This window comes from Prionailurus bengalensis, chromosome B3 (assembly GCF_016509475.1).
Source record: "Prionailurus bengalensis isolate Pbe53 chromosome B3, Fcat_Pben_1.1_paternal_pri, whole genome shotgun sequence".
In the NCBI taxonomy this organism is placed as follows: Eukaryota; Metazoa; Chordata; class Mammalia; order Carnivora; family Felidae; genus Prionailurus; species Prionailurus bengalensis.
The window spans coordinates 98,208,646-98,223,373 of record NC_057355.1 but is presented as its reverse complement, the minus strand read 5'-3'; the positions used below and the strand labels follow the sequence as shown (position 1 = coordinate 98,223,373).

At 40.6% G+C, this 14,728-nt stretch overlaps 1 protein-coding gene across 1 annotated transcript in view; it reads right to left on the bottom strand.

Annotated features, from left to right (window-relative positions):
- Window positions 1–2,028, bottom strand: part of KLHDC1 (kelch domain containing 1) — a 60,788-nt gene extending 58,760 nt beyond the window's left edge. The window contains exon 1 of the mRNA XM_043556088.1: window positions 1,823–2,028. Coding sequence (XP_043412023.1) covers window positions 1,823–1,918 — 96 coding nt within the window. The 5' untranslated portion in view covers window positions 1,919–2,028. The remainder of the gene's footprint in view (window positions 1–1,822) is intronic.
- Between the last annotated feature and the right edge of the window lie 12,700 nt (window positions 2,029–14,728).

Here is a 14,728-nt window from a genome sequence, read left to right as displayed (position 1 = left end):
GCACTTTTTCACAATCAAGTATTTTTAAATTAGGGTATGTACATTTTTTAGACATAATGCCATTGCACACATAAGAGACCACAATATAGCATACACATAACTTTTATATACACTGGGAAACCAAAAAATTCATTTGACTTGCTTTATTGTGGTGGTCTGGAACCAAACCTGCAATATCCAAGGTATGCCTGTAGCAAACTCTTTCTAAATCTGCATGGCACTTTTCAGAGTGGTTCTTAACAGCATCGTATCATTGAATCAGTAAGTAGTAGAAAACAAAGTGATTCTATTCACTGATTGCCACCTGAACACCTGGAATCTAATTAATTACATAATTTTCAAGATTAAAATGAGATAAAAATATTCAGACATTTCATTTATAGGCCCAAAAGAAACGTATACCGTCACCAGATACGAGATATTGCAGTTACTATGTTAAATTAGATCTTTTCACTTAACTTTTACAATATTAAGAATCAATATAGCAGATGAAGTTTGACACCTCTACATCTTCAAGTGGCAGAGCTAAAAAAACAATCAAAATATTTCTTCTACATAAAACCTTCAATAGATCTAGGCTCCTTTTTCATAAAGAACAAATGGTGTAAGGATTAGACATGAAGAAAACATAGTCATCTAGTTTACCTTAGTTTATCACAGAAAAAATAGCCTTTGGAAATCCAATATACCTAGGTTGGAATCTCCTACCCTTGAGGTCAAATGGCCATCATTCATTCCCATTGACTCATCATCCTTACTTTTAACGGGGTTATTACTTACCTTACAAGGCACGATAAAGATTATATAAGATTAGGAATATGAAAGTTCCTAGCACATGCCAGGTATAGTAGGCACTCAAAGGTCAGTTCTAATTTTCCCGTCCTGATACTGCACCAAATTAAAAATAAACACACAAACAAAACAACAAAAACCAACTTGGATCTGAGAATCATTTAACATAGATAGTATGTACTTTATTTCAGTGAGTGAGTCAGTAATGTTACATCTGTCATATAATCGTATCGAGACAGTCAGAAAATGTGGGTTCTACTTGCAAAAGAACTTCCAGATGGCTCGCTTTAAAAAGACAAAAAACCAAAAACTGTAAACTGATGGGGTTGGCATATACTCCTGAACTGTTTTCTGGCTTTAGAATCTTTGCTTCTATAATCTTATGATTATAGAAACAAAACAAATACACACATTCAAACCTCCATCGTAATAAGCGTATTTAAGCAATTTTTACTAAATTGTTGCTAATACGAGTCTATTCTGAGACTCGAAAAAAACTTCGTAATTACCCACCGATAAAGGAATGCCACTAAAAATCGCTTAGAAATAGTCAAATGCTTCAGCGATTTCAATACTCCGAATCGCAACCTTGCAATAAGGAAATATTTACAAAACAATACAGCGCGGCGTCCTCGTGGTGCCTTTAAGTCTGCGCAAGCATTTAAAGATAATTAATCGCGCAGAGACTTAGTGCGGTCAGCCCGGGGGGTTACTGGACAGCTGGGGGGGGGGGGGGGGGGTCGGGGGAGAGGGTGGGGAGCGGACAGTGGGAAGAGCCCCAGAACGCGGGTTTGAAGGCTTTCAAAGTGGAAGCAACGGCGGGGCGGCGTCAAGCCCTGGCGCGGCTGGGAGAGCGGCCGACGGCGGAGGGGCGGGCGGACGGGCGAGGGGGTCGCCGGACGCGCCGGCCCGGGCCGCGGACCGACTCCCGTCTCGGGGCCGGTGTGGGCGGGCGCTCGGCGTCCGCTCGGGCCCAGAGGCCGGGCGGGCTCCCAGCGCGAGTCCGCCCCGTCCCGCCTCTTCCCCTTACCACGTAGCCCCCCCACACGTAGAGGAAGTTTCCGTCCACCACGGCGCAGTGGCCGCTGCGCTCCTCCGCCACGCAGAACGGCTGCGAGTCCGCCATGCGCGCCGTCGCCCGGTCCAGCCGCTGGGCGCGCCTCGGCCCCTGCCCACGGAGCGGCCTCTCCTCCCGCCGGGCTCTTCCACGCACGAACGGAACGCGTCGAGGGCCGAGATTGGTGGGAAGGCGGAACGAGTGCGTCTGCGCCGTCCCGCAGCCCGCCCGGGAAGCCTGGCCCGGGGTGGCGTCGCCCGTTAGGGATGCTCTAGGCTGAGCTGTGAGGGAGGTGCCGTGGCTTCAGAACCCTGCCACCTGCTGATTTCTTCCCACTCGGGATCGCGTGATTTTGGCAGTACAACCTAACTCTGTCTCTTATTCGCTGGATAAATAGGCTTCTGGTCTATTGATGCTGCTGTGACATAAATCAGTATATTAATGAATGCTTCGTGTGGGTTTTATTTTCCACTCAACCTCCAGCAAAGATGGTTATCCATAAGAATGGGGGGGGGGGGTGTGATATATTTTTTTAATTAGAGATTTTCTGAAACGTATTCTAGCAAACTGCCGCCTGGGGTCCAAAGTAAGTCTGTGCCTGTTTTTGTATAGCCCACAGCCAAGAATGGTTTTACATTTTTATTATTTTTTTCATGTTATTTTATTTATTTTATTATTTTTTTAAATTTACATCCAAATTAGCATACAGTGCAACAATGATTTCAGGAGTAGATTCCTTAATGCCGCTTACCCTTTTAGCCCATCCCCCCTCCCACAACCCCTCCAGCAACCAACCTTCAGTTTGTTCTCCATATTTAAGAGTCTCTTCTGTTTTGTCCCCCTCCCTGTTTTTATATTATTTTTGTTTCCCTTCCCTTATGTTCATCTGTTTTGTCTCTTAAAGTCCTCAGATGAGTGAAGTCATATGATTTTTGTCTTTCTCTGACTAATTTTACAAATACCCTCCAGTTGCATCCACGTAGTTGCAATGGCAAGATTTCATTCTTTTTGATTGCCGAGTAATACTCCATTGTGTGTGTGTGTGTGTGTGTGTGTGTGTGTGTGTGTACCACATCTCCTTTATCCATTCATCCATCGATGGACATTTGAGCTCTTTCCATACTTTGGCTATTGTTGATAGTGCTGCTATAAACATGGGGGTGCATGTGTCCCTTCGAAACAGCACACCTGTATCCCTTGAATGAATACCTAGTAGTGCAATTGCTGGGTCCTAGTGTAGTTCTACTTTTAGTTTTTTTGAGGACCCTCCATACTGTTTTCCAGAGTGGCTGCACCAGCTTGCATTCCCATGGTCTTACATTTTTAAATGGTTGGAAAAAAGGGGTGCCTGGGTGGCTCAGTCAGTTAAGCCTGGGACACTTGATTTGGGCTCGCATCATGATTTCCCAATTGGTGAGTTTGAGCCTGGCCTTGGGCTCATCGTTGACAGCATGGAGCCTGCTTGGGATTCTCTCTTCCTTTCTCTCTCTGTCCCTTCCCCGCTCTCATGCACTCTAAATAAATAAACAAACAAAATGGTTGAGAAAAATCAAAAGAAGAATGCCGTTTTGTGACTTGTGAAGATGATAAGAATTCAAATTTCATCATTTGTACATAAAGTTTTATTGGCACACAGGCACCCTAAGTCATTTAAGTGTTGACTATGGCTGTTTTTATACCATAATTGCAGGGTTGAGTAGCCTGAGTTGAGCAGTTGCAACAAAGAGCATATAGTCCATACTGCTGAAAATATTTACTGTCTGACCTCCTACAGACAAAGCTGGCTAACCCTTGTTAGTAAATGATGCTACTGAAGTAAAACTACAGTCAGGAGGGAAGATAATAATTCTACCAGTGTCTGTAAATGCGCTTGAAGAACTTGTGAATGCCCATTCCTCAGAGCAAGTTCCATTCACTTATTCATTTATTCAGTACACATTTATTAAGTACCTGCTTAATGTAGATAGTTGGTTCTCAGGTTCTATTAGATGGGAAACTCTGAAGGAATCTTATTATTACTGACTCCCCAGACCCTGATACCAAGTAGGTACTAAATAAATATTTGTGGATTAAATGAGCAAAAAGACAAAGTGAATTTTAAGATGAATAAGACATAGTTCTACCACAGGGGCTTCAAAATCCAATCAGAGGGAAAGATACATAAAGAAATGAATGCCATGTGGGAGGAGAAGTGGTATAGTAGAAATGTGGACAAAATACAGCAGAAAAATGGGAAGGAAATTTGTGATCTATTGATGAAGGGAGTGCACAAAGAGAGACACTTGCGTTTTCTTACAAGTTGTGTAAATAGTTGAGGATGACTAGAATACTTCTAGAGAGTAGAGACTAGCCAAGGATAAAGGTGGGACAGGCGATCACACAGCCTTGCTGATGCTAAGCCCAAAGGGTCTTGAGCAGGGAGTAAACAATGTAACTTAATTATTAGAACATTTACTTTGGCTTGTGGGGCAAACGGGGAAGTCAGGACTGAAGACAGAAAGATGGACGGCACATCGCACAGGTCTGGTGTAAAGTAGGCCCTCAGTAAATGGTGTTAGCAGTAGTAGCTTGTTGTTATTACCATATTACCCACATGCCTACTGGTGGTCTTTGTCCCAGCAACCCTCTTTCCACCGGCAGCGGAATTCCAAAGCCCTCTCGAGGATTTCCGTGAATTCTTACAAGGATTATAATCTCATAGTCACTTCTGGCTTTAAACTCCTACTGCTACTGGAATAATTCCACTCACAGATACATGGATCTTCTATCGCTGGAGCATGCTACATCTCTTCTCTGACGCATCACTCCAGACATGAAAATCAGAAGCATACCTTATTTTCTTGAAAAGCCTACTCTTAAAAAGTAAAAACATGCGTAAACCCATCTCCTTCAAAAAAACTTAAATAAGATAAAAGCCCACTCTTAAAAGTCATTTCAAGAGCAATACAAAGTCATTTGCATTTCTACTAAATTTTACTGACATAAAAGGTAAAAGTAAAAAGATGATGGGGTTTATAGCATAGAAAGAAATCATTTCAAATGGAACATTGTATACCCTTGTTTCTAAAACTCCACTAGCCACGCCATCATTGTAGCCTTTGTCAAAGATGAAGTCAGACACTAGTTACAGAGGTGAAGATAGATTATTTTTCCCCCAGTAGTAAACTACTGCAATAAGGAAGAGGGTCCAGTGTGACCTGAAATCGACTTGTGGAAACAGAAGGCAGGAGACTTTTGAAAGGCTGGGGTTTGCTAAGGGAAGGCACAGAGTGCTAAGTGCTAAGCCATGTGACTAAGCCATCTGGGCTTGTTAATTGGAGCCTACCCAGAGAAGAAACAAACTTCTATCTTGGTGCAAGTTAAAGCAAGACACCCACCAAAGATAAGCCTTTATTTTCCCCACTCAGGAACAGGGATTGAGAGGGACAGTTATCTCCCTGAATGTTTGCATTTCAAAAAGACAGCTCTCTGGTCTTCAGAGAAACATTTTTTGGGTGGTAGGTTTACATCTTAAAGGCAGAGAAAGTATTTATAATCACAAACTTTCCAAAGTAACTGCTCCAAGAGGGGGCTTTTATGAGGGGATCTGTCTGCCTATCACCAGCTTTGGGGCTGGAACAAACAAAATTCTCCTGACAGCCTTGAGCTATCCCCCCCCCCCCCAGAAGGCACTCTAAGGGGTCCTGGGGTCATTCTAGGTGGTATGGCCTTGAGCTATTAGAAACTATGCTAGTGTTCAAGTCTCTAAGTGTATGTATGTGGGGGTGGGGAATGAAGTCATTTCTGCAGAGAGTAAGCAGTTTCCATCGGCCAAGGTTGAAGCTTAGCTGAGAATAGTGCTCAGGAGAACTTGCCTAGAGTTTGGTCAAGAAGAGGGTCTTGGAGGGAAGAGTATCCAATGGAATAAAGACAGTCTCTTCAGCAAATGGTGTTGGCAAAACTGGACAGTGACATGCAGAAAACCAAATTTGGACCACTTTCTTACACCATACACAAAAATAAAATGGATTACATCAAAATGGATGAAAGACCTAAATGTAAGACAGGATGCCATCAAAATTCTAGAGGAGAAAGCAGGCAAAAACCTCTTTGACCCCCGCCGCAGCAACTTCTTACTTGACCTGTCTCCAGAGACAAGGGAAACAAAAGCAAACATGAACTATTAGGACCTCATCAAGATAAAAACCTTCTGCACAGAGAAGGAAACAATCAGCAAAACTAAAAGGCAACCGACGGAATGGGAGAAGATATTTGCAAATGACATATCAGCTAAAGGGTTAGTATCAAAATCTATAAAGAGCTTCTCAAACTCGACACCCAAAAAACAAATAATCCAGTGAAGAAATGGTCAAAGACATGAATAGACACTTCTCCAAAGAAGACATCCAGATGGCCAATAGACACATGAAAAGATGCTCAATATCGCTCATCATCAGGGAAGTGCAAATCAAAACCACAGGGAGATATCACCTCACACCTGTCAGAATAGCTAAGATGAACAACTCAGGCAACAACAGATGTTGGCAAGGATATAGAGAAAGAGGACCTCTTTTACACTGCTGGTGGGAATGCAAACTGGTGCAGCCACCCTGGAAAACAGTATGGAGGGTCCTCAAAAAGTTAAAAATAGAACTACCTCACAACCCAGCAACTGCACTACTAGGTATTTATCCAAAGGATACAGGAGTGCTGTTTCAAAGGGGTACATGCACCCCAATGTTTATAGCAGTGCTATTGACCATAGCCAAAGTATGGAAAGAGCCCAACTGTCCATCGATGGATGAATGGATAAAGAATATGTGGTATATATATATTTGTGTGTGTGTGTATGTCTATGTGTATGTATGTATGTATATGTATACATATATATGTATATGTATGTGTGTATGTATGTATTTGTGTATATATGTATATATACAATTTGTACATATATATACAATATAAATACTATATATGTGTATATATGTATGTATATATATATATGTATGTATACACACACACAATGGAGTATTATTTGGCAATCAAAAAAAATGAAATGTTGCCACTTGCAACTATGTGGATGGAACTAGAGGGTATTATCCTAAGTGAAATTAGTCAGAGAAAGAGAAATATCATATGACTTCATTCATATATGGAATTTAAGACATAAAATAGATGAACATAAGGGAAAGGAAGCAAAAATAATATAAAAACAGGGAAGGGGACAAAACATAAAAGACTCTTAAATATAGAGAACAAACTGAGGGTTGCTGGAGGGGTTGTGGGTGGGGGAAGAGCTAAATGGGTAAGGAACATTAAAGAAGACACTTGTTGGGATGAGCACTGGATGTTATACATAGGGGACAAATCACTGGAATCTACTCCTGAAATCATTATTGCAGTATGCTAACTAACTTGGATATATATTTAAAAAATAAATAAATAAATAAATAAATAAATAAGAACTTTGTTTCTTCCTAAATTTTGGTAACTCTTCAAAGTAATGCTGTTTTTTTTGGGGGGAGGGGTATTGTGATTATCTATGAAATAAAATAATTTAAATAAATATTTCAAAGAAAAAGAAAAAGAGAGAATTGGGGTGCCTGGGTGGCTCAGTCAATTAAGTGACTGACCCTTGATTTTGGTTCAGGTCATGATCTCACAGTTTGTGGGTCAAGTCCTGTGTCTCTCTCCCTCTCTCTCTGTCCCTCTCCCACCTTCAAAAAATAAAAAAAAAGAAGAGAGACTTGATCACCTTTGCCCTGGCCTTCTCTTAGTCCCCAGCCTCAGAACCTTTTGCTGACTCCTCTCTACATTCTTTCCCTCCAAGATTGTCCCCAAGGAATGCTAAATTCTTCTCTATTATTTAGATGAACTCAGGCTTCCAAACTCCTCTCCCAAACTCCCAAACTTGGGTCTAAGAGCATCTTTCCTTGTCTAACTAACCCCATCAATATTGGACAACAAAAAGGCATGAACAAGACCCAACTTCCCTTCAGAGCTGTTGCAATTTTTAATGGCTTGTATTTAATAATGAAGAACGGCAAACAATATTTTAAAGCAAAAAAAAAATAATAATGACAAAAATGAGCATCTCTGTATTCACCACTTTCTTTCAAAGAAGAAGAAGAAGAAGAAGAAGAAGAAGAAGAAGAAGATAACCCCTTTGCTGTCTCTTCCTCTCAGCCCCTCGCCCCCACCACCCCAGCATAATCACTAGGCTGAATTTCACATTACTTATTCCCTAGCTTTTCTTTATAGTTTACCACATAGATTATTTTTTGAACTTTGTATAAATGGAATCATGCTGTATATATTGTTCTATGGTTTGGTTTTATTCACCCAACATACGCCTGAGGCTACTTCATGCGTGTAGGGGTGTAATTCTGTTTTTCCATTGTTATCACATTTTATGGTATGAACATTTCAGAATATATTTGTCCTTTGTACTGTTGAAGGTCACCTAAGTTCGTCCTCATTTTTACTATAACAACAAGGCTATTAGTAAATATTCTAGGGTTTGTGCACCACAAAGTATCTGTCAGAACTATTCAACTCTTTCTTTGTAACAAAGTAGCTATTTTTTCAACTTTATTGGTTAATACTAATTTGCTTTCTAAAGTAATTGTAACAGTCTATATGCCCATCAGCAGCAGATAACAAGTCCAATTGCTTTTAATCCTTGATATCATCTACGTTATTATTTTTTTGCCGATCTGATAACTATAAAAAAGTATATCTTCCTGATTTCAAACTATATTACAAAGCTATAGTAATGAAAACAATATGGTATTAGCATAAAAATAGATATGTAGATCAATGGAACAAAATAGAGGTTGGAAATAAACCCATGCATACATGGCTAATTAACTTATGACAAAGGAGCCAAGGATATACAATGGGGAAAGTATATCTCTTCAATAAACAGTGTTGGGAAAACTGAACAGCACATACAGAAGAATCAAAGTAGACCCATAACTTACACCATATACAAAAATCAACTCAAAATGGATTAAACTTAAACACACAACCCTGAACCATAAATACCTAGGGAAAAAAGTAGAGGAAAAGCTCTCTGACATTGGTCTTGGCAGTGATTTTTTGGAGATGACACCAGAAGCACAGGCAGAAAAAGCAAAAATAAACAAGGAGGACTGCATCAAACTAAAAAGATTGTACACAATAAAGGAAACAATCAGCAAGATGAAAAGGCAACCTACAGAATAGGAGAAAATATTTGCAAATTATATACCCAATATAAAGGTTAATATGCAAAATCTGTGAGGAATTCATACAACTCAATAGCAAAAATGAGCAAGAAACAAAAAAACCTATTATCAAATGGGCAAAGGACCTTAATAAACGTTTTTCCAAAGAAGACCTACAAATAGCCATCAGGTATATGAAACGGTGCTCAATATCACGAATCAGGGAAATGCAGATCAAAATGTCAATGAGACATCACCTCATATCTAATAGGTTGGCTGTTTTCAAAACATCAAAAGATAAGTGCTGACGAGGATGTGGAGAAATGGAAACCCTTGTGCACTGCTTTTGGGAATGCAAATTGGTATAGCTATAATGGAAAACAGTATACGTATGTGCTTCAGAAAATTAAAAATAGAACTACCTTATGATCCAACAGTCTCACTTCTACCCACAGGAAATGAAATCACTATCTTGAAGAGCTATATCTGCTCTCTTGCACTCATTGCAGCGGTATTAGACGATAGCTGAGATAGGTGAACAGTGTTAAGTGTCTGTCAATGGATGAATGGATAAAAAAACTGTGATATATAAATATATATACAATGGAATATATTTCAGCTTTAAAAAAAAGAAGGAAATCCTGCACTGTAACAATAAGGGTGACCCTGGAGAACGTTATGCTAATTTAAATAAGCCAGATATGAGGCGCCTGGGTGGCGCAGTCTGTTGGGCATCCGACTTCGGCCAGGTCACGATCTCGCGGTCCATGAGTTCGAGCCCCGCGTCAGGCTCTGGGCTGATGGCTCAGGGCCTGGAGCCTGTTTCCGATTCTGTGTCTCCCTCTCTCTCTGCCCCTCCCCCGTTCATGCTCTGTCTCTCTCTGTCCCAAAAATAAATAAACGTTGAAAAATAAATAAATAAATAAATAAGCCAGATACAGAAAGACAAGTATTGCATAATCTCACTTATATGTGGAACCTGAAAATATCTAATTTATAGAGACAGAGAGTAGAATGTGGTTACCAGTAGCTAAGGGGTGTGGGAAAAGAGGGGATGTTGGTCAAGGGTACAAACTTTCAGTTAGACAAATAGACTCTGGAGACCTAATATACAGCATTGTGACTAAAGAGAATAATAATGTAATACATACTTGAAATCTGCTAAGAGAGTAGGTCTTAACCATTCTCACCACACACATAAAATGGTAACTATGTGAGGTGATGGATATGTTAATTAACTTGATTGTGGTGATCATTTCACAATGTATGCATATATCAAAACATCACGTTGTACACCTTAAATATGTACAGTTTTTATTTGTCAGTAATTCCTCATAAATCTGGAGGGAAAGAAAGAAGCAAGACACAAAAAAATATGTGATTTCATCTCCATGAAGTTTAAGATATACGAAACTAATCTATGTCAATAGAAAGCAGGAAAGTGGGTGTTTGCGGGTAAGGAGAGGGGATTTGTAAAAAGGAGTATAAGGAAACATTCTGGGGTGATGGAGATGTTCTCTATCTTGGTTGGGATCATGGTTACATGGGTTTACGCATTCATCAAAACTCATTGAATAGCATTCTTCCCATATGTGCAATGTATGTAAAAAAAATAGTTTCTAAAAGTCCTCACTCTATCATTTTCTTATTGCTAGTAATATTGATATTGTATTTTTGAAATGTCCCACTTGTCTTTCTCGACCTTAAAGTCCAGTGGGGGCTATAGAGCAGCAAACAGACAACTATCATACTATGTAGAAAGTGTGATGATAGCCAAAGTCAAGGGCACCTTGGAGGTGCATAGGAAAGCCACTAACTCAGGTTTGGGAGAGTCAGGGAAGATTCCTGAGAGAACATACAGTCTAAGCTAGAAGCTGAAGGATGAGCAGAAGTTGTTCAGGCAAACAGAGGGGAAGAGAGAGAGAAGTGTTCCTGGAAGATGGAACATGAGAGGAGAAAGAAAGATGTCCTGTTCATTTTATCCTAACATCAAGAGTTTGATGTGTTTTAACTTGGGACGTGAAATAATTATTTTTAGAAAGTTTATTCTGCTGGCAAGATTGGAGACAAAGAGACCAGTTGGCAGGTCAGGTGCTGCTGGCTAGAGAGGCTGGTGTCTTGAATGAGGCCTCATGGAGATACAGGTGGACAGGTTTGAGAAATACTTAAAAAGTATAACCTGGGGTGCCTGGCTGTCTCAGTTGGCGGAGTATACAACTCTTGATATCAGAGTGAGATCTGTGAGTTCAAGCCCCATGTTGGGTATAGAGATTACTTAAAAAAAAAAAGTAGAACTCAAGGGATTTGGTGGCTGATTGGTTTATGTGGGATGAAGCAGAGGAGGGAGGAAAGGATGCTGCCTAGTTTTCTAGCTTGGTCAGTGGATGAAAAGGTAATGAATTCGGGTGGTGAACAAGAGAAGAGGAACAGATTTGAAAGGGATAATGGTGAGTTTACGTGCGGGCATATCGAGTTGGTTTTAAAGCAGAGAGGAATAAGAAATACGGATTTTGGAGTCATCAGCATGGAGTTGTTCACTGAAGTATCAGGACTTTATGAGGTAGCCAGGTGAAGGAGATATGGTTAGCAAGTTGGTGCTGGCTGTGGCAGGAGACCTTGATATCTTAACATGTGGACTTTTCATAAAGGCTCTTGAGGGCAGTTGGCTTCCCCAAGAGCTAGTGACCCAAGAGAAAGCAAGATGGAAATAGCAATATCTTTTATGACCTGGTTTTGGAAGCTATAACCTGTCCTTTCTACAATATCCTTTTAGTGTTATGGGTCAGTCCTCTTCAGTGTGGGAGGCAAGTATATAAGTTATGAACACCCAGAAGCAAAAATCACTGGGGGGCTATCCACAATCTGAATGGTTGCTTTCATCTGTTTTCCTCCATTGACACTAACAGAATAGGCCAGTTGGTTTTTAGATTGTCCCACATTCTGGATTTGTCTGATTGTCCTCATGGTGTAATTTGGCTTAGTTCCCTCTCTGTATTTTCTTAAGCCAGAAATTAGATCTAGGTTTGATTAAATTTAGCTTAACCTTTTTGGCAAGCATGCTTCATAGGTAACACTGTATATGTCATATTGCATTATAACAATAACAAAACTTCAAAGTAGCCCACTATTAATGATGCTAAGTGTGATACTTGGTTAAAGTGGTAACCTCTGAATGATCCATTGTAAAAGGTAAGTTCTATCCTTTGTATTATTAGCTAGTAACCTGTAGGGTAACACTTTGGGACCGCACAAATATCTGTTCCCTAAAACTCTTATCTGATGTTTTTAACATTTTATATCCCTATTCCCTCCACTTTACTACCCATAGATAACCATTTGTTTTCTGTTTATCTATCTAGTGGTTAAGCAGATACAGTCATCGTTATTTGTACATTTCATATTTGTGAATTTACCTAATTGATAAAATTTATTTGTAACTCCTAAATCATACTGGGGGCTTTCACAGTCATTCGAAGACATGCACAGAGCAGTGCAAAATTTTCATTGCCCATCACACACGTTTGTGGCTGAGACTGAACAAGATGACACTTTGGTTTCTTTTTTCATCTCTCACATATAAACAGGTGTCTTTTTCGAGGTATATTTAGTGCTACATTTTCTGCATTTTTGTGATTTTCGTTGGTGATTTTGCTGTTTAAAATGGCCTCCAAGCATAGTGCTAAAGTGCTTTCTGGTGTTTCAAGGCACAACATGGCGCCTGAGCGGCTAATACATGTGTTAGATAAGTTTCCTTCAGGCATGAATAATAGTGCTATTGGTCTTGAGTTCAATGTCAATGCATCAATAATATGTATTAAAAGTGTCTTGAAATGGAAGCATCCATCAAACAAGGTTATGTACCTAACCATTGATGAAAATATGACCAGAGGCTTTATATTCCCTCTGGTAGCAATGATTAACTATTTGCTAATTCAGTGTTGGTGGTGACTTTATGCAACATAACTACCTCAAATAATGAGAATCAGACTGTATGTTTATCTATTTTTATTTCCTCTCCCTTCTTACATAAGAGCTCAATTTTTCTTTGCAATTTTTTTTTGCCTTCAGAATATATTTTATTGAAAATATACAGGAAACTGTGCTTAATAACCAGTGTTCTCCAAGATGTTATATTTCCAATTTAATGCACAGTTAAGTGTATTGATTTGGGTGTGCTTTCAATTTTAAGTTTACGTGTTTCCTTTATATTTTTTTTAAATATGTAAGACATATAAATGGGTCTACAGTTGAAAGTCTTACCAAAAAGAAAGTCTCATTCTATCCTTATACCCTCCTGTCCTTTACAGTTAACCATTTTTTTCAGTGTCTAGTGTAACATCCAAGAGTTTTAAAATACAAACCCAAGTAAATACATATACATGTATATATTCTTATTTTCTCTTTTACCATACTTAAATTTTTTTTAATGTTTATTTTTGAGAGAGAGACACACACAGAGTGTGAACAGGGGAGAGTCAGAGAGAGAGAAACACAGAATCTGAAACAGGCTCCAGGCTCTGAGCTGTCAGCACAGAGCTCCACGTGAGGCTCAAGCTCACAAACTGTGAGATCATGACCTGAACCAAAGTGGGCCACTTAACCGACTGAGCCACCCGGGCGCCCCTCCTTTACCATACCTTTAAAGAAGTAAATCATGTACGTTGGAAGTCACTGTATATCAGTACTCAGAAATTGTTCTCGTGTTTTATAAGGCTGCGTGTTCACTTATAAGCACTCTATGGTTTTGTTCAACTCACTGAAACAAGTGGTTTTTTTTTTATTTTTATTTTTTAACATTTATTTATTTTTGAGACAGAGAGAGACAGAGCATGAACAGGGGAGGGGCAGAGAGAGGGAGACACGGAATCGGAAGCAGGCTCCAGGCTCCGAGCCATCAGCCCAGGGCCCCACGCGGGGCTCAAACTCACGACCGTGAGATCGTGACCTGAGCTGAAGTCGGCCGCTTAACCGACTGAGCCACCCAGGCGCCCCGAAACAAGTGTTTTTAAAGTGTGGCAAATTCGCTTGCTGGAATCAGACTAAGTTCATATCCTGGCATCACCACTTAGTGAAGGTTTCATCTTGAGGGAAGCATCTCCCATTTTTGCGTCTCAGTTTTCTCATCTGTAAAATGAGGGTGTTGAAAAAATAGCACACAGCTCATTCGGTTTAGGAGCAATACGACAGTTAATATACTTCATGCTTATGACATTGCATGGAACAAAGGAAGTTCTCAAATACAAAGCGGGGTGGGTGGGAATGGTGGTGATTTTTGTAGCAGCTTCGAGTGAATGTTGGGGAAAACGCTATAATGTTTCCAGAACCCGTGTGAAGTAGAGAGCAGGAGTACACAGGGCTCCCGGGTCTGGGATGAGCCGGATCGGAGTCCCGGAAGATGACAGCGATGAGGGCAGCGATGTGACGGTAGGTCAGTACCGCGCGTGGGGGAGGGAAGCACACTACCAACAAGACACCAGGAAAGGACGCCTTCTCCTTTCAGTCTCTGGGCAACAAAAGCGTGCGGGGTCGTCTCTTCTTTTAGCCTACAGGGTCACGGGCTGCGACGCGCCAGGACGGGGGCGCCGAGCTCTCGGCTCGGGGGCTGGGGCCCAGGCTGGGCTTGCGGCACCCAAGCCTGGGCAGCGGCCGCGCGGGGGCGGGGCGATCCCGGGAAGGGGCGTGGCAGGGGCGG